The sequence below is a fragment of the Rhamphochromis longiceps genome, linkage group LG10, assembly GCF_057381845.1.
Source record: "Rhamphochromis longiceps isolate RC_006_pf linkage group LG10, R_longiceps_female_GT1.1, whole genome shotgun sequence".
Lineage (NCBI taxonomy): Eukaryota > Metazoa > Chordata > Actinopteri > Cichliformes > Cichlidae > Rhamphochromis > Rhamphochromis longiceps.
In genome coordinates this window covers 20,376,855-20,404,773 of record NC_140566.1, presented here as the reverse complement: position 1 = coordinate 20,404,773, position 27,919 = coordinate 20,376,855, and the positions used below count along the sequence as shown (strand labels likewise).

At 39.1% G+C, this 27,919-nt stretch overlaps 1 protein-coding gene across 1 annotated transcript; it reads left to right on the top strand.

Annotated features, from left to right (window-relative positions):
• Positions 1 to 2,636: 2,636 nt before the first annotated feature.
• On the top strand, positions 2,637 to 8,650 carry rtn4rl1a (reticulon 4 receptor-like 1a). Its single transcript, XM_085421612.1, has 3 exons — positions 2,637 to 2,640; positions 2,754 to 3,208; positions 5,057 to 8,650. The coding sequence occupies exons 1-3, from the start codon at positions 2,637 to 2,639 to the stop codon at positions 5,954 to 5,956; spliced, it is 1,359 nt and encodes a 452-aa protein (XP_085277738.1). The 3' UTR covers positions 5,957 to 8,650.
• The last annotated feature ends 19,269 nt before the right edge of the window (positions 8,651 to 27,919 follow it).

Genomic DNA, 27,919 nt, shown 5'->3' with positions numbered 1-27,919 from the left:
GAGAGCTTTACGAACTATTACAAGGAATTTAGATATACTGACAAACACACATTATGTTACAGCAGGACAGAATGCTGCAGTCCCGCTTAGAGTAATACAGAATCGTGCAGTGTGTGGATAAAACTCTGCTATCCTCTGCTTACATTTTAGAACATGTTGTTCTTTACAGAGCAGCGATGTCCTGGTCAGGATGACATCTGTCCATCACATCTGTCCATATCACTCACACATGCCAGTTAATAGCTATTAGATCACTGAGTACTGAACCTGAAACTTTTTTCAAAATAAGACAATAAAAATTGGCACGAATCAATGAGTGACACTCTAGATGGCTTTTACTTTGAAAAGACAGGAATTCTAATTTCCCTGTCATTGGGTTGTATTTAGGGGGTTTAGGTGGAAGCATGACTTGTGTGGTTTAAATGTAGCTTCAGAGGTAGTGTCGGTGGTTGGTGATTCATTCCCTGGTTGCTCCAATCTGCATCCCAAATTTTCCTGGGCAAGATACTAACCCTAAATTGCCTTTTGATGCATTCATTGGAGAGTGAATGTGTGTGACTGATAGAAAGCACCTAAGTATAAAAACAAATGGGATAAGTGAATGGGTGAATGTGGCATACTGCATAAATTGCTTTGAGTGCTCAGGTAGAGTAAAAAGGTGCTTTATAAGAAACAGGACAGGACCTCATTAATCTCTAAACCCTGGTCATGGGCCTGCTAACACAAAAACATGTTTCTATTTTGGCGTGATTGTCTTTGTGTTATTTTCTTTCTATTCCATTCTTAATTTGCTCCCCCTCTATATTGTTAAATATTGTTCATTGGTTTTTTATTGTTTTTATTGTCACATATACAAAAACTTAACAAGATGCACGAGACAAGGAAACACAAACAGGCCTAAATTTGGAAAAAGAAGAGATGAGGCAGAAACACAGGGAAGATGATTATTACAATTTGTACAACTAATACTAGAAATAATATACAAGTTATGAACCGAAATGTAATAAATAACAAAACAAAGAGAGCACAGTATTGCAAACCATCAGTTAGAAAGACATGGAGTAAAAACAGATTTCAAAAACTCAGAACCGCAAGAAATTAAACTCACTATAGCAGGTATACCGTCACCTCGACGTTGATGTGTTGTCTTTGTGTTGCATACAAATGACGTCACCGTACTTTTGGCCACGTTGTTATAACAACCACATGCAAATTAGATGATACTCAATTGTAATCGGAAAAAAACAAAACCGAGTAGATTGAGCCCTTTCCTGTCTGAGGTTTCTTCTTGTTAAAAAAAGTGTGCTTACTTCCCATTGTCACCACATGCTTTCTATTAAGGGGTCATGTGACTGTTGGAGTTTCTTTCTTTCTTTCTTTCTTTCTTTCTTTCTTTCTTTCTTTCTCTTTCTTGGTTTAATTTCAATACCCGTCTTAGCTCTCCCTTCTAATCATACAATCTGAGACTTAAGCTGGTGCAAAAGCACAAGTTATGCACACACACACATTTCATTTCAAATAAAAGGAATCTTACTTGCTTGTGTCATCTTTGTCTGTATTGTATATGACTTGTCTAAATCAAATTTAAATGAATAATAATTATAATATTGTAGGGTCTTCAATCTGAAGTGCCTTAAACAGACTGTGGTTCTAAAGTTATGCTATATAAATAAAATTGACAATGAAAGGCAGACATATACACCGACACACCAAAAGTTACACACAGGTCATCGTTCTCTTCATTTAGCAGTTATTCCCGAGATCTGCACCCTCATCTCTTTCTGCTTGACTTCATTTTTGTCTCCCCAGCCTTACAAACACATCAAACACTAGAATGATCCAGAGCAGGGGAAAAAGTCAAATAAATGTGAGTGAGATGAAGGGAATCTGAAAACAAAAAGTAATATCCACTTCACAGCCACACTGCAGATGATTCCCCTATTCATCCTCCACCTCCTCCCTCTCCCAATATCCTCCTTTCTTGGTTTCCTTTATTGTGGGAACGTATTACAGGTGTGGTGTGTGTTCACTTGTAAGCAGCAGAAACATCGATTTTGTGTCGCCTTTAGAAGATAACCAAAGGATATAACACTGCATGATGGGATGCTGTGTGTGTGTGTGTGTGTGTGTGTGCGCCATATTGTCAAGATTAGTGGAAGGAAGAGAAAAATATATATGTATTTACCTCACTGACAGCAATACTAGCGCATGATAAAAAACACCACACACTCTCCCCTCTTAACAGAATGCTTGCACACCTGAGCAGTATTTTTCCATGTTTTGCACATTGTATACAGAGCCTTTCTGAGGCTTTGGTAGAAAATGATCCCATGACTTTAAAATTGGGGGTTTGAACTAGTTTATTGTGTTTATTGTGAAGGTAGCAGTGGGTGTAGAAAAGGTTTGAGAGCAAACAGTTGAAAAATATGTAGGAAGAATGAGCTCACACAACCATACACAAGTGTGTGTGTGTGTGTGTGTGTGTGTGTGTGTGTGTGTGTGTGTGTGTGTGTGTGTGTGTGTGTGTGTGTGTGTGCGAGACAGAGAGAGATTTGTGTCAGCGTTGTAATTCGTCTGCACTGAACCATGCCTATTGTTGCCCTTGTAAACTGAGAGCAATGAGTGTTTCATTCAAGATGCGTCTGATAACAGAATCTCTGCCGTATGAATTAAATTAATAAAGCTTCTCTCTCTCTCTCTTTCCATCCTTCTCTTTTTTTCATCCCCATCCTCCTCTCCTCCTCCCCTCTCAGGTTACGGTGGGGTGGAGCTACTGTTGGTGTTGTGGGGCCTGGATCTCTCTTCACCCTGCCCTCGCCACTGTATCTGCTACACTTCACCTAGCACTGTCTCCTGCCAGGCCCACAACTTCCATGCTGTGCCTGAGGGCATCCCCGCTCAGAGCGAGCGCGTTTTCTTGCAAAACAACAAGATCCAACGGCTACTTCGAGGGCATTTCTCGCCCACTACCACTATGCTGTGGCTTTACTCCAACAACATCTCCTATATACAACCATCCACCTTCCATGGCTTTGACCGCCTAGAGGAGCTTGATCTTGGGGACAACCGGCACCTGAAGGCCATTGCCTCGGACACCTTCCTGGGCCTTGGTCGGCTACATGCCCTTCATCTATACCACTGTGGCCTGATCACCCTCCCTCCCGGGATCTTTTCAGGCTTACATAATCTCCAGTATCTCTATCTACAGGTACACGGATAACAGCTGCCTTTTATCTCTATTGTGTACTGCATCTGCCACCACAATCGCATTATGGTGTAATCTGTCAATCAAGTTGGTTCAGCACTTACGCCCCATGAATTGGTCCCTGATCAAATAACTGAGTGTAATGAAAATACCACGAGCTTTCCTGAAACAACAATACTCCTATAGTACAACTTCTGTGGCTAACCCCTGCAAGAGAACTATGTAATCCGAATCCATGCCTGAATATATGATTTCATTAATTACACAGTATGTTTATGAAGACAGAAGGATGATCTATTTATATCACGATGGAAAAATTGCTAAGATTGGCAGTGAATGATAGTGGTGCATTTACTGCAAAGTATCTTTGAGCAAGATGTTGAACCCTCAGTGGCCCGCGATGCAGAGTGTGAGTATGTGAATAGTAAAGGTTAAAAGTGGTTTGGATAGAAAAATAAAAGAGGACTTCAGTGTCGTGTGGATGATTGAATGAAGCTTGTAGTAAGAAAGTTCTTTGAGTGCTTGAATTGAGTACAAAAGCGCTATGTAAGTGCCAGCCCATTTATCAAATATCTTTGGGTCTGTTAAGTGCAAATGTCAGATGTCTAGTAGTTTTGACTTGCTTGCTAGATGTTGTCAGTGAGCTATAGCAGTCTAACAGGTTTAGACATGAAAGAAACTGTTTTTTACCTATTAGTGTTCAAATAAAGAGTCTGTTTAGATTTTTACACTGCTCTGGAGAAAACTTATATACTATATTGGGCCAAATAAAAGTGGAATTCATAACATTATATGAAGGGGTTAGAAAATTCTGTTTTCAAATCATATTTTCGAAAGGACAGTTTATTGGCACTAAAAGTGTTCCTACAACACGCTTTACTTTCACAAAGGGAATAAATTCATGATAAAAGCCTCATCAGATCATGAGCTGCATTCTCAATGTTAACAGAGAGAAAATCATTGTTACTATGGGCAATTTTTTTGAAGCTGAAATTACACAGCTGACTGTGTGTGTTTTTCTCCTTAATGGATATGTTTTATTTGATTTATGTTTTTGTTATATTGAGAGTTAACAGCTCATAGCCTTTTTTCTTACTTTCTTACAGTACTTACAGTTTGTAGCTTTTAAGCGCTGTAACTGTTGCAATTTGAATTATGGCTAATTGGGTATTTATTCAGTTATTATTTTAATAAATGAAAAAGTTTTTCTTTTCTTTTTTCACTGAACTGAAAATGTACAGAACCATGAGTGAGTTCAAAACTGTCCAAAGGTTCATTATGAGTAAATGATGTTTTCATTGTTTCAAACCTACTTAGTAACTGAGGCAACAGCTACAGACTGACAAGTTTGGAAGCACTTTTACGTCAAATGTTTGTTTGTTTGTTTTTTCAAAGAAACCCCAAAGGGAAAAAAATAGAGAGAAATCAGTTGGTAGAATGAGAGTAGATTACCCCTTATTATTTATTTGATATAGTAATCTCCAAACTTAGTCAAAACTCAAAACATAGTTTTTAATTCAAAGGGTCCACTTTTGAGCTCTTTAATCCACTTTATTTAGCCAGTTCAGTTAGTTTATGCATGTGTTCTCTATAACACACACACACACACACACACACACACACACACACACACACACACACACACACACACACACACACACACCAAACACACATGTATAGTTTATTTAAGGATTAACATATTATCTGTATCTTGTATGATTCTAAAACAAACAGAAAAATGCAAATGCAATGGATTACTCATACTCAGGTAATAAAAACTATGCTTGATGTCTTGCAACCCATTTTAAGCTTCTCTTTTTATCTTTCCTTTTTATTCCTACATCCTGGCAGGATAACCAGTTAGAATTCCTAGAGGATGATTTGTTCATCGACCTTCTGAACCTCAGTCATCTCTTCCTACATGGCAATCGTCTATGGAGTCTTCGCCAGAACACTTTTCGAGGTCTAGGAGTCTTAGACCGGCTCCTTCTCCACCAGAATCGAATCCAGTGGGTTGATCGTCAGGCCTTCCATGACCTTCGGCGTCTCACTACTTTGTACCTGTTTAATAACTCCCTCACTGAGCTGTCTGGAGCCACCCTGACTCTTCTACCAGCCCTGGAGTACCTGCGACTCAACGACAACCCCTGGGAGTGTGACTGCAAGGCCCTGTCGCTTTGGGATTGGCTGCGGAGGTTCAGAGGCTCCACCTCCTCTCTGATGTGTGTTTCGCCGCCTGAGCTGACAGGGAGGGACCTGAAAACGCTCAAGAAAGAGGAGCTGCCCAGTTGCATATCAGGCGAGAGTCATGCGCATGGCGCCCCAGGCAGAGAGATTGAGCACGGGGAGTCTTTAAACCACCTGAATCGTCACAGAAACCATCACAACCACCATCAGCGGCCATACTTGCCCCACGGGGACCAGTACAGCTTGCCTTCACCCTCACCCCTACCACGGCCACCTAAAGGAGGCCGCCGAAACTGTACTCGCCGTGGCCGCAAGGCAAAAGGGGGGCTCAATGAGGTGCAGGTACTTCAGGAGGGGGGTGAAAAAGACTACACTCCAGATGGTGATAAATATGACCTGTCTGCCACAACAAGGAGGAAGAACAAGTGCATCCCCAGAACTTCCGTTGGCCCACCAATTGGGGTCCAGAGAGCTAATAACAAAGCAGGGTCACATCATGCAGGTTTAGTTTCGTGTTTGTCATCAGCTCTGCTGCTGTCACTCTACTTTGTGATCCTACGTTGAGACAGGAAACGGACACTGTTGTGCTGGTGATGCAACCATATGATTCATTCTCCTGAACCACCTTGTTCTGGCTCTTTAAATGAGGCATGTGCACATAAATGTGTGTGTAAATGACTGTGTACAAAGGACATCACTGAAAATCCCTGTGGTATTAATGCAGGGGTCATTCTGAGTCATAATCAATACATGTTAGTCAGGGAAAACTATTTTGCCCACTTGCTTTGATGATGTCACCAAGGGAAACAACAGGAAAACTTTTGTGTCTCTGGCATCAACTGCTTCACTGAATTTATGTACAGCCACATAAAATAACAAGCCAATAATTCAGCAACAGGAACACACAGTAAGTAACAAAACAGTTCATGGCTCGGTCTCTGCGTTTAGCCCCCGTGACACGATAGCGCTCTCAACCGCAACCTCCATCTGTCAGTCAAGCCGAGAGGAAGACATACTCATTTGTAGCTGTCACCGTACTCACTCAGCAACACCTTAAGATCAAGAAAGAAAATACCGCTGACACAAGTGGCAGGAAAATGAGTCATTGTGAAACGTTTTAGCAGTAATAGCTATAACCATTATATACCTGCAAATAAAGTGGTTTTCTTTCACGTATCAGGACAAGTTTAATGTGAATCTGTATGCTTAACTTTTAACTTTTTAGTCTAAATTCTGAAAGTACCACAGAAATTGTCACTCAACTATTCGCCATTCAGGTCTTCAAACTGTTGAAAACTATAATCTGTCTGTGCCCTCACATCGAAACTTCAAAAAGCCATTCAGAACTAACCAATCGTTCGAGGAGCCAGCTGGTCACAGTCAGTGTAAATGAATGGGAACGAGTGACTGAAAAAGATTACGATTTTTTTGTATTAATGTTTGTATGTATATGTGTGTGTATGTGTGTGTGTGTGTCCTCTAAAAAATTTAATTAAAAAACGCTAAAGCCATGCGGGTAGAATGAAGTTAGAAAGCAAGAGTGCCTATCGAGAGCCAGTTTCCAATATGGGCAAAACTTTGGAATTTCATTCAGCCTTTGACCTCTGTGGCTACAAAACAGAGGCTCAGCTTATGCAGGTCAAGGAAAAGCTGAGGCCTGAGCCAGACTCACAATTCCAAGAAACAGATATGCACTTTCCTCTTTCATACCACAGAGGCTATAAATACATCTTCTAAAGAGAGATGATCCAATCCAAATATTCTTCGGGAGCTTTCAATCAGATGATGATCACCACAAGTCACGACATCTTCTGCCAAGATCCAATCGTTCATCAAAAGGAGAACAGAGAAGTAGCTCAAAATCTGTGATGATCACCGGACGACTGACAAACTCCTGGTTTTCTCTCTTTGTTTAGTGTGCTCCGAAACAGACATCGATGTGCAAGCCCTGACTGGAGACTTGGATTTTAATGCTGCTACGTTTGAGGAGAGAGAATCCCATTGGCCTTTTGTTGGCTCGGGACTACTCTTCAAGAAATTAAAAAAAGCACAGAAAGAACTGTGTGACATGGCGCCCTTTGAGCGGTTCAAGCACACACCCTCTAACCCTCCCAAAATAGCCCAATCTATCACCTTCACAGCCTTCCTGTCCCACTATAAACACCCCATGAGTCCAAGGTTTTTGAATCACAAACAGAGCACCACAGATAATGCCGAGACTTTGACTCAGTCACTCAGCCAAAGTGCTCAATGACAAAACCTGTACAGATACTCATGGGCCACCCGGGTACCTTGGCAAGCCAGTAATGCTAAAGCTCTCTTTGTTTCTTTTACAATTACAAAGTTATAAATCTTATTTTGAAAAAGAAAAATACCCTTTTATGCAAAAGATGAACTATAAGCTTAAAAAAAACCAAGCTAAATAATTGGCACGCTAACAAAAAGCACAAAGAATAATGAGTTTAGTTTTGCTGGCATCCTTAAAATACCTGGTTTTGATGCGAATTCATGAGCAGGGCCCGCATTTGTACCCTGCTTGGGTGTGTTTCCCACTGAGCCCCGCCTTTTCATGTCTCTCTATCTAGATGTCGGGAAGCCTGTCACTTGAGTCATTCTCCTGACATGTAGGATTTAGAAATCCCTACTGGTGAACTTGTTTGTGCTGCTGTTAACCCAGAGGTGATGTAAATTGTGTCTGTTTATTCCTGTGAGGATGACTTTTATATATATATTTAAAAAAAAAAGAGAAAAAAAAGTGGATAAACTGATTCTCTGATGTGTCTCAGTAGTTCCCTCAAAAAAAAGAGAGAGACTAAAAACAGGGAGCTTGAGGCTGGAACTTTTATTATTATTTTTTAAATATGATTTTTATCATTATATCATTTTCCCTTTCAGTCTTTTTTTTTTTTTTTGCTTTCCTGTTTTGTTTTCGCTGACTCACTGAAGATAAACGGTACACTGCACTGCTCCACCCCCAACCCCTCCCCTTACCGCTCCTCCAGCTTTCCTATTCATCCCCTTTTCTCCCTCCCCTCCCCTTCTCCTCACCCCTCCAAAACTTGCATCCTTTCTCTCTCCTTGTCTGTCTGTCTATTCTCTTTTCCTTCTCCTCCTTCTCTGCTCCTTTCCTTGCTACTCCCAACACACACACACACACACACACACACACACACACACACACACACACACACACACACACACACACACACACACACAGCTCTATCTCTAAACTCTTTTCCTTTACTCTCTTCCTTTGTGCAACCCAAATGTTTTGTATGTGGTTATCAAACAATGCCAGACTCAAAAGCTGTTTATAAATAACATTAAACAGAAAGTGTCCTCAAATGGCTGAGGTGGTCTTGTGTTTGTTTGCCTCCCTTTTGTCAGCACATATGCGCATCTGTCTGTGTGTGGCTAATAGACATACGTCTAAAATGAGCCCTGGGGCTGAATGATAAGCGAGTGAAAGGAGAGGAAAATGGTTAAAAAGTTTTTTTTTAAAAAGAAAAAAAAAGCTAATGAATAAGTATGCACATCATCTACTGCTCGGAGAGAAACACTCACATTTAGCCAGGATATATTTTGGCCTGCTTCGTGTCCTAGTTTCACTCACTACGCTGCAGCCTCATATTAAATATGTATCAGAGTGAGTCTAAGCACATGCGCGCGCACAAACTGTCAAATACACTCACCTGTCAAGCTCTATTAGCTGCGAGGGTGCCAGTGAGTTGTCTTGCGTCGGGTCAAGGCGAGGTCGTCTAGAGCGTTGGCATGTGCTGTGCCTGCTTTAAATGTGTTCGTGTTCATGCTCATGTGTGTGTCCGCATGTGAATTGTTGTATTGATGCAGACGTGCGTGTTTGTGCACTAAATATGCATGCTCACCGCTGTACCTTGTATGCACACTGGCTCAGATCTAGCCTGACAGCCGGCTAGGGCAGAGAGAGGTGTGCCTCTGAGAGACAATATCACTGCTCTGTTTGTAAAACAAAGCTGACAATTGGGAGAGAGAGAGAGTGAATTAGACACTAGGATTTAAGGCAGAAGGGTGGATGTCCATGAAGTAGTTATCAGCGCCAGACAGACCAGCGGCCAGGGGATAGGAAGTCAGCATAACACAGGTGGCTCCAGCATCAGCGGCTGCTGGTGTACAGTCGGTCGCTGTGTGCGTCCCAAATTAAGCCTGGGTTGCAGCTTACATGTGTTCATTCATGTAGAGGCACTATGCAAACCACTAGAAGCCAGCATTTAAATTAAGCAGAAAGGTTCTGCATCAGTGAGTTCGGGGAGATTTATGAAATATGAATCTGTTTCTAAAATTGAAGTCACATGGTTCAAAGGGTATTAATTATAAAGATAGTTGAAGTAAAAGGTTTATGAGCACAATAAAGAATGGCCAGTGAAACTGCAGGAGGTGAGATGTATGGAAGATGCGAAGGAAAGAAGACTGAATACTAATTTCAGATGATGAAAAAAGACATTAGACTAAGATAAGGTGAGAAAATATAAAGTGCGTTTTTTCTAATGATGTAAATTTAAAAAAGTTACCCCCCACAACTCACACCTGATTACCACAAAGCCTATTGAATTAAGAAATCCTTCAACAAATCGTCCAAACGATCTAAAATAACTCAAGAACAGCTGAGAAACAACATCATTAGTCTAGAAAGGGTTACAAAGCCTTGAGTGAACCCAGCCTGGTGAACCACAGTGAGAGTAATTATCCACAAATGGAGAAAACTTGGGACAGTGGTGAACCTTCCCAGGAGAGGCCAGTCAACCAAAACTATTCCAGAAGAGCATCAGTTGAGGTCAGAGTTCATGATTCAACAGTAAGAGAATAAGCAGAAATGAGGAAAAATGGCATCCATGGGAGAGGGGCATTTTCACATTAGATAAAAAATTTCTTGATGACTGGCACTCGGATTATTCAGCAAAGGAATGATGGGAAACACCAGCAAGTCTACCTCTGAATACCTCAAAAAAGAAATTCACCTGAGATGTTTTGGCTCGACCTTAAACAGGCCATTCATACGTGAAAATCCTCCACTGTGGCTGAATCAAAACAATTCTGCAAAGAACAGTGAGCCAAAATTCCTCCACGGTGATGTGAAAGACTCCTCCCCAGTCAATGCAAATGCTGGTATTGTAGTTCTTACTGCCAGTTATTAGATTTAGGAAGGAAATCACTTTTTCACACAGGTCCAGGCAGGTTCAGATTACGTCTTTTTCTCCGTTGAATGACTGAAATAATTGAATGAATTAAAAACTGCATTTTGTATTTATTCAGCTTATCTTTGACTAATATTAAAATTTGTTTGATGATCTGAAATATGTCATGGTGAAATATATGCAAAATAATTTCTCAGCACTACATAACAGACAAGAACATGATGAATTAATAAAAATGACCAAGTTGGCAAATGTCAGAGTTAGGAATCTCTGAACAAACAGGAAATTTTGGGTAGGAATTAGAGATTTTAATAAGTACATATGGAAAAATAAAACAAGAAAGGTAAAAGTGAGGAAGAGAAGCGTGATAAATAATAGGATCCTTCCTATTATTTATCACGCTTCAAGTGTAGGAAGAGTTTGGAGAAGAGAGAGAAGAAAAAAAGCAATCAACAGACGTAACAGATGCCGTTAAAGTCAATCAGAGGAATGGAAGGAGGAAATTAAAGAAGAGAAGGATGCATGGGGGGGAAAAGAGAAAACATTCAGAGACAGATGTATGCAAGCTTCATGATCAAACAGTAGAACAACTCATCCACTAGTTCAGTCCCTAAGCTGAGGATCTAAAATAGCCGCATGTGAATATTTATATATATTCCATCGGCAAAGAGGCCAGGCAAAATTGATTTCTCTGTGTGAATCCCCGAAGAGTTGAGACTCAGCAAAAGAAAAGCAGCAAAGAGCAAGGGAGAGTAAAGCGAAAGAAATAAAGCTATTCTAGAAAGAACAGAGGAGGATTTTTGTGAAATGAGTCAAAAACGAAGAAATGAGAGACACCTTCGGCTAAACGCAAGTGTACAACTGCACCACACTGATGCAAATGTTCGTCTCGCATACAATCTATACCAGTAAGACTGCAAGAATATAATTCACACTATCTTACTTGATTTTTATTCCCATCACCATCCGAGTGCATTGCATCTCTCGTGCACCAGCTCACATGCCTTACAGTTGCTGGCTGTAAGCACCATTTAACACCAGCCATCTTTCCATGGCCATAACCATCAGGCTACATTACTCTCATTATCGGCAAATATATGGTTCTAATTAGAGAGAAGGTCAAAGTATTGAACTGTGACTGAGCTAGTGGAAACTGTGAGCCTGTACATTTCTAGATGTGAAACTTTTTCAAAAGTTTCAAGTTTGAAGTTAACACTTGCATGGCACTTACTTGCCTGTGGCCTGTGTAATCTTCCTGTACTGGGTTGCTTCTTTATGAAGTGCGTCTACATATTATTGCCACTTGACAAGCCTCATAAAAAGGCAATAAAAGTTCATGTGCATATGAAAAAGCTCACACACAGTTTGAGGCGTTTTCAGCCTTTTAGCAGCAGAGACTTAAACAAGGAAATGTGAGAAATGACATTTGAAAATGCAGCTGAAGTTTTCATTACCTCTTGTAAATGTGTTATAAATCAAACATATGTCAGAGTGATTTCCTAAATTTTAGAGTCTTGCTGCAGTTTTATTAAATGTTTCATCATCCTGGATTTATGTTATAAATAAGTAAAATCTGTATCTGTGCCATATCGTGGCAGCATATGCACTCGCAGAAACAATATTAGTGTTCTCTCCATTTTTAATGCACTGTTCTTTTTTTTTTTTACTAAGCAATCTGGAAACTGAGGTTGAAATTAATTGAAACACATCGGAAAGGAAGTGACAGTAGGCAGGCGTTTTTGTCACCATGCTAGTTCCCATCTGAGAAATTAATTTCACTGTCAAAGCATGGCTGCACAAGAGTATAGCTTAGAAACTATTTGTGGGCATAAATAATAAATGCTGTGGAGAGCAAAACAATCCAAGAGTTGGGCAAAATGTGTTTTGGATACCTTAACTAGAGCCTGTAGCTACAGCCCGGTGAGACCCACTTCAGCACATTGTATGTATGTAGGTATCCCAATATGCTGTCACTTAAAGTTCGCCACAATTGGTATCTCAGTGTGCAACAGTGTGAAAGAATATCTGAGAACTTGTATTATGTAACATAATACAAGTTCTCAGATATTCTTACATTTTTGAGCGCTTTTTAAGTAAAGCTTATGCATGTTTGTTTAGGAGGGTCTATATTCACTCATCTGCCTGCATTCCTGGCTTTAAATTGCACTGCTCTTCTGTCATTTTGCCTTTCAGACTTTCATTCATGTGAAACATCATCTCCACTTCCTTCTGCGCCACCACTATTTTTCCTACATTATAGGCTCCAATCAGACTCTAATCGTAAAAATAGTTTAATGTTTAGTTCTTTTCAATGATCTCTCATTATTAAAAGGTTATTTTTGTTAAGGAGAGGCTGTGTTGTGTTGGCAGAAAAAGAATAAACTTAAAAGCAGCTTTATAGTTGAACACTCACTGAATACAAAACAAAACAAGACCTAATATTTCACAACAAGAATCTTCCAGGAAAAAAAACACACTATGAGGAAGGCAGAATGAAGACAGAGACCAAAGGGAAACAGACAATAAATACAAACCCATGATAATAAGCAGATTTGAAACAGGTGGGAATGCAGCCATGAAACACAAGCAACTAAAGACTACCAAAGTAAAACAGGAAGTGAGATAAGACAGACTAACAGCATACAAATTTTCACATAAGTAAAAACCAGAAGAAAAGGCCGAGCGAACAGAACAGGAACACAAGAGGAGATCAACCTAAGGATCGCAGAGGCAAAGAAAAAATAATGAACAAGAAATAGGAGAGATTTAAAAACTAACCAATACACACAACAGAACTATAAAACAAAAATAACGAAAGATTCAAAATCAGAAAAACTCCAAAGATCCCAAAACTCAAAACGACCATGAAAGCTCCACTAATTATTTAAATATTTCTGTGTGGACCAAAGCAGTTGGCTGAGTGACAAAGTGACAGACTGGCATTGCCATCCTCCAGCAATGCCACTACTCTAAGTAAACATGTGGCTGAATGTCAGTCTTTTTCAATGTCCAAATGTCAAAGTCCTGTGTTGTTTGGATCATTAAATGCTAGTTTGTCAGGTGCTCTCTATTTGATTCTGTTTGCTACAGTGTACACTTTTTCATCCTCATCTGTGTTCTTTAGCATTTTGAACCTTTTGCTATTAGTTACAGTTTTGTTTGTATTAAAGCTAAAATGCTCCCTCAGGGTCTCCTGTGTTAAGTTTATTCCTGTGTCTGTGCTTCCGCGTTTAGTTATTAACTGTCGTTTCCTGTTTTGTTTTGGTAGTTATTTGTCTCCTGTGTTTTGCGTTTAATTTTACTTCCCCTCCCAGCTCATTGTCTTTGATTACATTACCTGTGTCTCCTTACTCTCCTCGGTCCAATTCCCTGATTACCCTTTGGTGTATAAATAGTGCTGTCTTCCCCTCAGTCTTAATTTCTGTCTGTTACCCTTACTTATGTGTTCCCTGCCTGGATATGGTTTTGTGCTGTCATTTGGGTTTTTGTGTTGGCTTTTCCACTGGTTGAATTAAAGGTGTATTTTCAGTTCGTCCAGTTTGCCTCAAGAGCCTGCATTTGGATCCCTTAGCTGGCAATTTATGGCACTTATATTGTTTGGGTAAATATTTGTGTTCAACATATGTAAACAGGGTCAGCCAGAGCATAAGGACTGGATGGGAGCCAACTTGAATGCAATGGAGAGGTGGGTGTCCACGAAACAGAAATTATTACACAGTGGGAAACTGGGCAATTTAGATGTAAAATGTAGAGACACTCATAATTAACAGATTTATGCAGTTGGCATATTTACAGGCTACACAACAAATTCCTGGATGAACAAAATGTACATTAAACCTTGTTAAGAACCAGTGTGTATAATTGTGCATATACTGCATACTGAGAAATGTGGACACATTTACAAAAGTGTACGTAATGCATTGCTAAGACAACATAGTAAGCAATGCAGGAGAAATGTTTTTTATCAAGGTGCACAAGCTGTGTAGTGCACCCACAATGCATTAGGACAGCTAGAGTTGGCCGCTGTGACTGCATAATCTTCTCAAAGTTTTTGTTTTGCAATTTTCAGATCACATCGTTCTTAAAAGACAGCTGCGTAGGTTTAATGGCCTGTTTTTAGTTCCACAGAGATGTGATTGGTACTTCTGTCCATCCTCTCCAGAATCACTGGGTTCTTCACTTCTTAACCTCTATTGCTCCAGATGTTGTGTGGCTATTAAAGACGTTTAGTTATTGCAAATGTGGGAAGTTGACTCTTTATTACTGTTTCATTTTTGCACTGATTATCACCTGCACACATTTATATATTAATCTGTTTAGCACTTTTAATTCTTATTTTTATATTTATTTAAGTTTTGTCTTACAGTATGTTTTGCACTAAGTACTGCAGCAATTTCCTAATGTTGTAAACCTGCTCAACATTTGGCAATAAAACCCTTTCTGATTCTGGTTCTGATTCTAATCTATATGGCTCCATTTTACTTATAGTTGTAAATGTATGTCAGGGCCCATAGCCCAACAAAAAAAAAGTTAGGAACATCACCAAGACCTCCGTTACTAATGTGGTCCTATGTATTATTTCTGAGGGCTCTGCTGTACTGGGTGGTTTGAAACCACTTCTGGTGGAGACAGCATGTCACTTTTAGTCCTCTACCTGTCATCTAGATGCTGTCCCAAATTAATTCCTATGCCACAAGTCCTTCTAAATGATTAATTATTTGCCTTTTTTTGGCAGTGAGCCATTCTCTTTTTAGTCCCAGACACTCGGGATTACCCCCTACGTCGATAAAGGCTTGTCTTGGGTTTTGATCTCATCACAGTGTCCTGGCTTCTGAACTCACATCCCTTTCAAACCACCACACTTGGCTTTTGCAGTTTGGGGACATTTTACCATCGAGAGTATTTCTTATATTCTCTCGGTAAGCTGGAAGGTAAAAGGCTCGACTATCTCAACTGCTTGTGGTTACCAGAATTCTTTTAAGAGTTGTTACTTATCAATTTATGAACCTGTAAATCTAACCATTCGTGTGAACTATGCGACTGATGAGTCTGAACTAAGAATTTGAGTTTTCACAATCATTTTGTTTTTCAAGGTCACCCATGTATCGAGCTAAATGCTTGCAGTTAGTTTACTTACTTCGAAAGATTCTATTTTAGACATACTTTCTTACTTTTGATCAGTAAAAGACCTTTTCTTTTTAAGCTGTGGCATTTCAAATGTACAATACACATGAAGATCTACAGAGCTGAGACTTTGCAAGACTTTATCTTTTTCAGTAACCTCACAGTCTCAGCAGCAATGATAAACTTCCTCCAAAATTAGATACAGAGCCCAACACAAGCCATGTACATGTGTCTATCCACCAACACGGAAACTCCAAGCAGTGCAGGGAACTGATGTTTAGTGAACTGATACAGATAAGGCATAACCCAGCAAGTCACCTGAAATAAAGCATCAGTCTAAGCCACCTTTGATGCACATAAATGTATCCTTCACTTCATATGAGAACACTATCACTGTCACTCTGATAATTTGATCAGACAGGGATAACAACCAGATGCCCAGATATACTGTAATGTTAGGCATAGAATCATACATAATGCTCACAATGAGCATTAAGATCTAATTATGACACAGTAAACAGCAAAGACAGAGAAACACATTTTGTTCAAATCATTTGCATGAATAGAAAAAACACATAGTATTCCCATATAGTTTGGGAGCATCTGTGTCATCTCCAACACCAGTTCCAATTTCTAGCCTTTAAAGTTTATCAATCATTTTTCATTTCAGCAAAGGGGTGAGTGACCTCTCTGTAACTCAATAGTCACTTTGTGCAACCTCAGTTTTGAGAGACTGCAGAGAGAGACAATCTGCAGATTTGCACCATGTGCACGCCACCATTACTGACACGCCTGCAAGAACGGCACCTCCGCTTGTATTTCGGGTTAAAAGGTGTTCCTTTGACTTTGTGGAATAAACGGAAAAGGTGTTTATTTCAGTTCCTATTAAACAAGCTAATTCACTTACAGTGAACTTCTCAAAACTCAAAGCTGAGACTTTACTGTGGCACCACAGATCAATACAGGGGCACATGGCACAGTGACAGGGGTCAGCAACACCAATAAATGAGGCGGATAAAGACAAATAAAAATGAAAGTTCTGCTTTATATGTCTAAATAGGGGGATTTATTTTGACAGGCATGAACCAATAATCACCTAAACTGGCCGCAGACACTGTCTCTGACCCTAAGAGATACAGATTTTGAATTTAAAGCTGTTCACACATTCACCTAACAAATCTCTTTGGTGAGGCAATCCTTCTCAATGCATAGAAATCTACCAAATCAGACTACCCACTAGTAGTTTGATTTGATAGGGGTTGCCACAGCTACCTAGTGTGGCAACCCCTTGTGAATGAGGGAGCAGCCAAAAGTAGCTTATTTTTGGATTAGTGAAGACTTCCTAGATCCAGACTTAAAAGCAGAGGTGATAGAGCCTTTTCAGTGGTGGCTCCTAATCTTTGGAATAACCTACATTTTCACAAAAGAGATGCAGATTCTCTAAATCATTTTAAAACACTGTTAAACACCTATTCATTTCCACTTGCTTTTAGTTTTAGTTGAGCAGGGTACCCTGCCCTTTGTTATTCAAACATAGTGTTATTCATTTTTATTTCATTAGATGATTTATAATGTATGTTTATTGTTGATTTAGTGATTGCTATGTATAGTCTATCTTTTGTATAACATATCACTTTGGTCATCTTAGGTTGTTTAAGATTTGCTATAGAAATACATTTTGACTTGACTTACACTGGCAAATGTAATTCTGGAGGTGATTCTGAACGACCTCAAACACAATTTGTGGCTTTTCTGTTACAGTAGTTTTTGTAACTTAAAGGCCAGCATGCAGTTTTGTTAAATAATCTGACAAATACTCTCTGTGCCCTGCTTTCAGCCAAAGCACTTTACAATTGACCCTTCACTCACCTCTACTCACACAAAACACCCCTTGGAGGTAAGCTACCACACGATAAACTAACTAGTCATCAAGAGCTATTAGGTTTCAGTGTGTTGGTCATGAATATCTGGGGGAAGGAATCCATCTGCCAAACGTTCGATTAGTCCATGATGAATGTATAGAGCTGTACAATGCAATTTTGGGCCATGAATCACAGTTTCAAAAGCAGAGGATTCTTATCACTGTACAGTGAATGAATTATTACATGCCTAGTGCCTGATAACAGCAGTGCAGAACAGTGGACCCGCAGACTGAGAAAAGTTAACATGACCAAGATGAGGTATAGCACTTACAACGACATGATTGCATTGCTAGTGGGATAGCTCCCATGCTATATAGAGCAGAGTTTGGCACCAACAACAGAGAAAAACTAAATAGTAGACAGTGTCCATTTTCTGGTCTCTGTTTTCTCATTTCAAAATCCACCTGCTGCAAAAAAATACTCCAATACCACTAGAACAGAAACAACCATAGTGACAGTTTCTGTGTAAAAAGAAAAAAACAAAAGAAATCCTGGCAAAAAGTTATCTGGTTAAATTTTTTTTTCACATCCCAAAAATCGAACTCTTGAAATTATGCAGAGCAGCAGAGCTGTCACTGCATTTATTTATTAATGAGCTCATGCATGGATCACAGTTTATCATCACTGTCATTAGGTTGACAAATACAATATGTTGTATTATATTTCAACATATTGTTTCAATAAAATGCCATAAAATGAATGATGTGATTAACATTAAAAACACATGGTCTTAGTCATTGAGCATGAGTAAAAATCTTTTACAGGCACGGGTTTGTTAATGTTTTTCGAGTTTTCTGTTTCTCTCCTCACTTTGCAGCAGTAGAACCACTGACTTTATTATATTTTCAAGTTGACACAGTAAACCTGATCACAAGCAGTTTCTTGGCTATTTACTTAGACAAATGTTTTGGAAAGTATTATCATTGATTTGGAGTTGTGTTTTTGACCATCGGGTGGGCGTAACCTAAGCCCTGTACTCACTCTCCTTTACTTCTGTTTTTGGTCTCTACATCTGCCAAGTGCTCCATGTGTTCAGTGGTTAGTTACTCTGCTGTGTGTTGTTCATCAGGTAAAAGTGGGTTTTTAAGCTAAAATATTTGATGGCTATAAAAATAGTTCAGTGAGAGCCAAGAGAGTGACTCAAAACAATAAAAGGACAGATAGACAGCTAAACAATGAAATGAGACTAGTTATAAAGCCCCATAAATCATTCATTTAAAACTATCACATTTGACACTTTTATTTGTTATAGTATTATTACAAATGTACTATAGCTGGCTTAAGTGAAAGCGGGAGCACCATTAAGTAAAAAATGGACATTAGGAAATATGTAACATTTTACCCAAGTAAAAGTGCACAAGAGCGATTAGTATTAAAAGTGTCAGTACATTAAAATGCATTAAAACATTACTGCATATTGATTTGTAATGCAGGGAAATATATTTTAAAGATTTTATTGATTTAAATGCCATTAGGAAGTCTGCCTATAGATCTGGTTCTTTATTAATTCACCTGTTGCCAATCCATCCAAATGGTCATCAACACATAAAAAACAATGACATTTTATAGTTGGTGGTGATGGAGCAGGTTGTAACAGCTGTACATGTTGCTGGTGATTATAGTTTTTCTTTTCAGGTTTTAAGATAATAATAATAAACTATAGTTGAGACATAAAGATAGTGGAGCAAAAAGAACAGTATAGGCTATCGCTCTGAACTAGTTTTTTTTAACAACAACAACAAAAAAAGCATGAAAAAGACTTATGTTCAATGATGAGTCCAGAATCTGCCTGTAGCAGCTGGATCGTGTGCTGAAAACGTGGAGCACATTGATTGCTGCATCAGTAGGGTAACAGCTTTTGGTGGGGGCAGTATGATGAAGTGGGCCAGCATCTCCCTTGAAAAACAAGGCTTGTCATCACTGAAAGCAATCTCAATGGAGAGAGACATCAAGATGAGATTCTGCAATCCCTGTCTGCAGACCTGACCTGAATCCCATTGAACACTTGTGGGATGAGCTTGGGCTACCAAGGCCCCTGTTTGTTAAATTATTAAACTGTTAAATTGCCAACATGTCTTGTTTCCTCAGACTCCAATCACCCAATCCAATAAACAACACCAAACAAGTGTCAATAGCAGAATAAGCTGTTTGGGACCAGAGATGGGCAGTAACTGTAATCTGATTACTTTTTTCAGGTAGTGAGTAAAGTAAGGGATTACTATTGCAAAAACGGTAATTAGATTACCGTTACTTTCCCGTAGGAACGCTGCATTACTGCGTTACTAAAACCGTGATTTTTTTGCAAGAATGTCTCATGACAGTGACGTAAGCGAGTGCAACGTTCGTGACAACAGCTGTGTGCAGATCAACAGTGCATCATATATCGACTGCGGGAGAGAGTATGAGCGTGCAGCGTTTAAAGCTTGGAAGTACTGACCTTATTTTGAGTTTGATTCCATAAAAAGTGACAAAAACATTAGTGTCCGTTGTGCGTGGGAAGAAAACTTCTTTTTAAAGCAAAAAAAACCCCTAAACTTCCAAGCAAGCACCGAGTGCGCTACCACATAATGGGAAACTCACAGAGAAACTCGCAGATTCTTCCACTGACCGCTGCGGCACACCTGCACCAGGGTAAACCTCCGCCTATGCCACTCCTGCTTTACAGGTGAAAATAGAGCAACAGGACCGCTAGTCTTTGATGTTATTTATTTTCTGCTGTGTTTTACTTGCATCTATTTGAAAGAGTGAGTGTAAACACAAAAAAAAATATATTTTATGTGCTGGAATGTGCAGAAAATAAGTTTAAATGTTAAACAAATTTCTTCCAGTCCCAGAATGTTGCATATAATTAAATTTTTGCTTGATGCATAAAGTTAAAAGGTTAAAACTAATAAAACAAGTTTTAAAAAGAGACTTTTCCATTTGATTACATTTTGTATGATGGATTGTAGAAAAAGTAGAATTGGGCTGAAAGATCTATTTCTTCATTACCTATTCAGGTTGTAAATCGTGTTTTTAAAAGGTAACTAAGTAACTAAGTAATTAATTACTTTTGAAAATAAGTAATCAGTAAAGTAACGGGATTACTTTTTGGGGGGAGTAATCAGTAATTAGTTACTGATTACTTTTTTCAAGTAACTTGACCAACACTGTTTGGGACTGACAGAGAAGATTTGAAGTTTTCCATGGGTATAACCTATACGCTCAAGTCTGTTGCTCGACCCACGATTGATTTTCCTTTAAAATGTGAATTATTGCCAAGGAGCACAGCTGAAACAGAGAAATAATCAACCAAGCAGAATTTTTCTTAGAAGCATGAGTGTAGGTAGAAACAGCAGCTATGATCCTACAGGTGTCTGTTCGTGACTGTTTTGTTACCTGTTTATGATCAAGCTCTGACTGCTTGGCTGAAGTCTGCATAGTGATGGCATGCCAACAAAAGTGATCATCTGCCAAAAAGTGATTTCTTCTATTTGCCCCGAAAAATATTTAAACTGTTCGAATGCCTTGCTGACCTATAACCTCGCAAATACATCTCTCATGTATGCTATAAAGCCATTTTGTACCCAAAAATGTCAGCACACACTGGGTTCTTCATTAGCTTTGTGTTAGCATGCTATCTGTGCAGATGGTTGCAAAGAGTTGACATTGTGTTAGGGCATGTGTTGTCCCCTGACCCCCAACCGGTCGTGGCAGATGGCTGGCGCCCCTGGCTACCTAAGCCTGGTTCTGTCTGAGACGTCTTCCTGTTAAAAGGGAGTTTGTCCTTCCCACTGTCACCAAGTGCTCAAAAGGGGGTTGTTTTGATTGTTGGGGTTTTCTTTCTATTATTGTACAGTAGGATTTTTACTGTAAAATATAAAGTGCCTTGAGGTGACTGCTGTTGTGAGTTGGTGCTATAGAAATGACTGAATTAAACTGCACTGTTAACAGTATAATGCAGTTGTTACTTTCCTAGATAAGATTTGCACTTTATCGTCACACCTCTTTCATTTTAAAAAATATATACATAATGTTCTTTTCAGGATGAAAACTATATGTTTAATTTTAAATTCTTTCTTTCTACCCATTAGCAACTGAAGAACGTTTGTAACCCAAAAAATTGACTTTAGTACTATGACAATCCATCTTGTGTCATATTATAAAGCAAAGCAAAATGTAATAGCATAACAAATTACTTTCTGCAGGGGCTGATTTAATAACACAATGCATCTTTAAGTTACGAGTGATGTGTAACACACTGACAAATCCAATAATATTAATTTCTGCACAGATAAAGCCATGTAAGCCATTGGCTACTGGTTTTGAGTAAGTATTGCAGATTCATCAAAGTGGTTATCAGGTAAAAGGGAAAATAAAAACTTCTTAAAACCAAGTTCACCTAAATCAGACTTCATTCACACAGCAGCTTCACAGCAAGGAGAACAGCAGAGAGTGGAGTAACTGTAGAAGCCCAGTTGTCGTGCACTAAGTGGCCAACGTGACTACATCCTCCTCCAAAAAACAAGATAATGAACATTAGTCAGCAGACCCCAGGCAGACACCAGTTTCAATCTCCTTAATCACGATGGCAAGTGTCGAACTGCTTCCATAACAATATTACAGAGAAAATGACTACATTATAGTGGAACAAACACAATGACAACAAAGATTTTTAGTCCAGCTAATGCAGGATCTGATCTTTGGCACATCTGTTACTGTAACAGTAGTGAGCAGTGAGTATTTCAAAGTGCATTAGGCTAATGCACAATAGGTCCAATCAAGCTCTCAGAACACACAATACTGAGACTGTCCTTCTTAAGGTCAAAAATGACTTTCGTCTGGCCGTGGACAGCAGATGATGCTCAGCTGTAATCCTCTTAGCCTGGAGTGCAGGTTTTAACTCTGTGCTGCTTCATTTTGATCAGTTGCCTCAGAAACTGCCTCTGACAATGCTTACACAGCTTCTCTCAGCAACTTATTGTGTCATGGAAATCAGTGATTGAGGCATTTTTTTTTCATCGTGACATAAATTTTGTAGTTTGTAATGTATGGCTGACCACTGGCAAGACTTTTATATAATTATCTTTTGATGAGTAAAGTCAGAGCAGTTTAGAGAGAGGTAATCTGCTTCTACAACTACAGCCCTCTCTAACATGAGTGACATTTTTAATATCAGTGCCTGCGCAGATTCAGGATCTGAGTGAGTATTCATGATGAAAGAATTCACTGGCACGAGCGTGAGGCTTTGGTTGGGCATTATGCTGTTGAGAGGGAGAAATTGGGGCAGTCCTCCGGAGTAGTAGTTGGTATTCTCAGGAATGCTTTCAATTAAAGGCTTCTCTGTTTTCCTTATTAATTAAAGCCTAAGTATTTGGAAAATTAAAACCGCACAGAGAGAGAGAGAGCAAGGAAGAAAGAACAATGACTTAAGTGTAGGTGGCTTGTGCCTTGAGCTGTGTGTGTGTGTTTGTCGGTGTGTATGCACGCACTTTTGTTCACATTATGGCTGGCAAAACTGTCAGGATGAGGAAGAAAACAGGCCACATGGGGGGGAAAATTAAAGGGGAAGCACAAGAGCTTCTTGCCATTCTTGTCCTTTTCTTCTTCTCCTTTTCATAACCTCACTGTGTTTATCTGACTTCTGCTGCTGATTCCCTGATCCATCATGGTTTAATGTGTTTTTATGAGTCTGCCTAAGCCTTGCGCGCGTGTGTGTGTGTGTGTGTGTGTGTGTGTGTGTGTGTCGGTCTGTCGGTCTGTCTGTCTGTCTGTGCATAGCAGGTGGCTGGTTACAACAAAGAATGCTGTGTATTTGGGTGTCATCGATTCCGAGTCACAAGAATATTCACTATATCCTTAGAGAGCAGGGCTGATGCAGCGCTATAATGTAAATCTTTGAGGCAGGAATTCAACTGACAACATGTTGCCATGGTATTTATTGACAAATCTTTCGCAGGGAGGGTCTCCGCAGTATTTATCATCATTACAGATACGAATTTTGTCCAGTGGGCAGCTTGTAGGCCAAAAGAAAAGGCTTCAGAGACTACTGGATGTAAGAAATCAGTGAGATCATGACTGGCTCCAGCATTTACTCTATATGGATTAGATCTGTAAAGAAAAACAACTTTTCATGTGTTGCAGAGCAAAGCTGATTGGGCACACAACACAGATAGGTCCACAGGTTTTTGGAAAGTGAGCTTTTGTATATATTTAATCTCTCCACCACAATTTTAAATTCAGCTGTGACTGAAATGCAGATTTTTAGCTTTATCTCAAGAGGATTAAACCGTGTTATTACATAAAGTATTTATGATTTACAGCCATTTGTTTTAAATTTTCACAAATCTAAATATAAAGAATTTTTTTAACACTTTAATGAAAATATTTTGCATTTAATAACTACCTGAAGTGTGAAACACATTGACGACTCTTCCAGGCCTTCAGTGGTTGCTTGTTTGTCGGTCTCCCCACAGTTTGTCTTCAGTAAGTCAAGAGCATGCTCTGTTGGGTTGAGATCAGATAACTAATTTGGCTGATATTGAAAAATATCCAATTTCTTTGCTTTGAGAACTGTTGCAGTTTGCTTTGGATCATTATCCCTTTGCACTGTGAAGCGCTGTCTGATCAGTTTTGCAGCATTTGGCTGTATCTTAACAGACAGTGTAGCCCTGCATGCTACACAGTTCATCCTGCTACTGCACAACCTGCTTTTCTAAGTAGGTGCTTTCTATCTAACATTCACACTCCGATGGATGCTACTTGGGGTTATTATCTTGCCCAAGGATATTTGGCATGCAGAATAGGAGCAGGCAGGGATCGAACCACCGATTAGAAGATGACCTGCTCTACCTCCCGAGCTACAGGCAACCCCATTTCCATTCATTATAATGTCTCTTGACTCAAGACCTTTATAGTGATACTTCTGCTGCTTATAGAGTGTTTTGACTTGGTTAGATAAAACCCACATTTTAAACACAAATTCAGTGCTTAATGGCAGATTGGCTTAAATTGGCCACAAAACTGTTCATCTGTTAATTGTCCAAAAACTTTTAATCCTCTGAAAATGTTCATTGTAGTGACTAACAGAGGCAAAAAAGTATGGCTCATTGTCCAAAAGCTGCAGTTCACACAAAACTTTATGGTTATATAATTTTTCAGGCAATTAAATTGAGACTCAGTTGCTTTTGGTGGAGACATTTAGAGAAGAAAGTAATTCTTAAAAAGTGATCAACTCTAAGAATATTAGGGTCTTGTGTACTTTTCCAGGTCAAGGGAACAGTGTATTTATCCACTTTAATCTAACTATGCACATAGTTCACACCTCATAAAGCAGAGCATTTATTTTTTAATATAACAAATATTATAGATTATAGTGATAATCAAGGAGAAAACTAATCAGTGAGTGAAAACAAAGTAAAAAACAAATAAAGAAACTATTAGCTCACACATATTACATTTAATTTTAACCAGTGTTTACAATCAGTTTCCCACCAGTAATTAATGTTGTGCATTTTTAAAATATGCAGAGTATTTCATTTAGGTTAACACAAATAGTTTTATTATTTAACACAATCCTTTTACTCCATAACTGGGTTTTTTTGTTTGTTTGTTTGTTTGTTTGTTTTGTTTGTTGGTGTGTAGGTGTGAAACGTGGTGGTAGTTATGCAACACTCACAAGATTCACACTTGGCTCATCAACTGTTTCTCCCAGCCGTTAGTGTTTGTTCATAAATGACAAAAAGAGTAAAATATAAATTACACAAGAACAACAATAAGAAGAATTGCAATAATATTATAGAAACAATATTTAAATAGACTGAAATGTAATTCTATTCATATAAATACGTATAAAATATTTATATAAAATAACTTATATGCATGCGTTTTCCTTTTGAGTGAATATCTTTTTTTAATTAAAATTAATTTATTTAAACAGGACAATGCGGTTTAACATATTTCCAATACAGAGCATGAAACTTACATGCTGCACACTGAGATTATAGCTGTTACTAATTTCCATCCCTTTCGCTTTCTTTGCGTTTACATTCACACCGGACAAACAAACTTTACAACATTCGATCACATAAAAACATAATACACTATAAATACAAAACTACAACATGTACACTCGGTGTAAAATATATTGTAAGGATGACAGAGAAAGACTCAGATAGAGAAATTAAAACCAAATTAAAATTCTTTCTGTCTGTGATGTAAGACTGTGAGTGAGGCTGCTGCTTCCTGCATTGAAGACCAAGTTTTCAAGGAGCTGAGGAGGAAATAAAAGCATAACAAGTTTGAACTTTGCCTTTAGTGGAACATAAACCAAATATAGCACATAAAGCCCTGGAAGTGATGACTGAATCTTAAGCATACAGAGTTCAGTCTTGACCTTGGTATCGGCACGTGACTAATCTCAACCTTTGGTCTTATTTTGTGTTTTCATTATTTCCCCAGCTAGTAAGTGCATTGTAAGTTGGGATTATTTTGTCACACAGCCAACTGATTAGTTGTTGTGAGAGTGATTTATGACGGCTTGGAAGACAGCTAAAAGGGAGATGACATCTGGAAATGCTCCAACGAAGCATTTTCAGAACAGTGACAAATTATCCATCTTGTCAGTTGACATCTGCACACTGAAAAGCACAGGGTCAAAACCAACTGGGTGGTTGGTTCGATAGAGCAATTCAGACACAAAAATGGGTTAACTTGTTTCCAGCCTTGACAGCTCATCGTCTTGAGTCTGCATATGTGTGTTTGTCACAGCAAAATTTGGTCTACTGGCGTGTGAAGTACCACAAAGGTGGTTTATAGGAGTCTGGCAGGTGTTTAAATGACTGTGAACAGATTTTGTCAGCTGCTGGTGGCACAACTGTGCAAGATGCTGTGACAGAAATTCAGGTGTGCAGCTAACATCCAAATGAAAGCTGAGCTCAAATCTGGGAGTAGTCCAACAACTCACTGGCATATCAGGTGCTGTGATCTCGTCACAAGACGGTCTAATTTGACCTTTTGGTAAAACAGGATTATTCTGTCTTGTTTTCTGCAAATAATAAACATTACATCAGCAGGAACCATGGAAAATTACACTGCATCATACAGTCCATTGCAATGGTTTGTTTCTCTCTTGGTAAATATGCCCTGTAATATTAAGACAAATATTATGCATGACCAAACTAGTACTTAAAATCTGTATGAACTCATAATAGTTAATGGTCATTATGTTAACAAAACATTAAGTTCTAAATGAAGCTGAACTTGAGTTCAACCTTCATTCAAACAGTTACGCTCCCAGCAACAGCACATTCAAGGGGAACCTCACAGTTTAAGCTCCCCCGTGCTCTTTCTGTATGAATTTAAATGTGAGTCATGCACAATTACATTCTTCCTGTACTGTGAGCAAAAGACTGACTTAATCACAGAGAAAGATTTTTTCCAAAAATAGCAGGAATTGCTCCATAACTTTCTTGTATATCATCAGAAACAAATGGAAGCTGTAAAGTGCTCGTAAAAACTCCCCCCCTCCAAAAAAAGGCACCCAGTGTTGATTGTCACTGTTTCTTTCTAAAAACTGCTTCCAGCCCTTGAATATCTGAGGAGGGGAATAGAAATGAATTTTTTCCCTTTTTTTTCCTCCACTGGACAGAGAAGCTGTCAGGAAATTATGTGGGAGGACAGCGAGTTGACAAGATTTGTCAGTTTTCACTTTTTCTCCCTCCCCCTCCTCTTGCTCGCTTTCTGTCTCTCACACACACACGAACACATACGCACGCTCGCTCCCACACAAGCAGGGGAAGCCTACTTCACTTAGAAGCGCTAACCGAATGCATGAAAAAGCCATGAAGGAAGACATAAGGATAAACATACTTATTTGCATGTATTACACTCTATTTACTTCTCGGTCCTTCCCCATCATCCCCACTCAATTGTGGCTTTTTGCTCTCTCCATCAAAGTGTCTCTGCTTCTCAGTTTCTCCATCATTCTGTCTACTTTTGTCTTACTCATCCACTCTCCAACTCTGTCACATCTCCTTATGTCTCACGTCTCAGTCTCCACCTCCCTCTCCTTTTCTGCCAGATGCCTATGATTCACATTCGAAGTGTTTATACCTCCTGCTGCTCCTCTTTTTCCTCCCACCTTCACACTTGCACCTCATTCTCATGGTTTGTCCTTCTCTTTCAGTCACTTATGTCTTCTTCTTCTCCCACTGTTTTTCTGCCTCCCCCTGTGCCTCTTAGATAACTTTCTTCGCTGTTGACACTTTCATCACTCTGAGACCAATAGAAATGGAGGAGGGTGCAACACCCATCCATGTCACCATGTCAGT

Coding starts and splice junctions, on each gene's coding strand:
- rtn4rl1a (XM_085421612.1), top strand. Junction 3,209..5,056: donor TCCAGTATCTCTATCTACAG/GTACACGGATAA, acceptor ACATCCTGGCAG/GATAACCAGTTAGAATTCCT.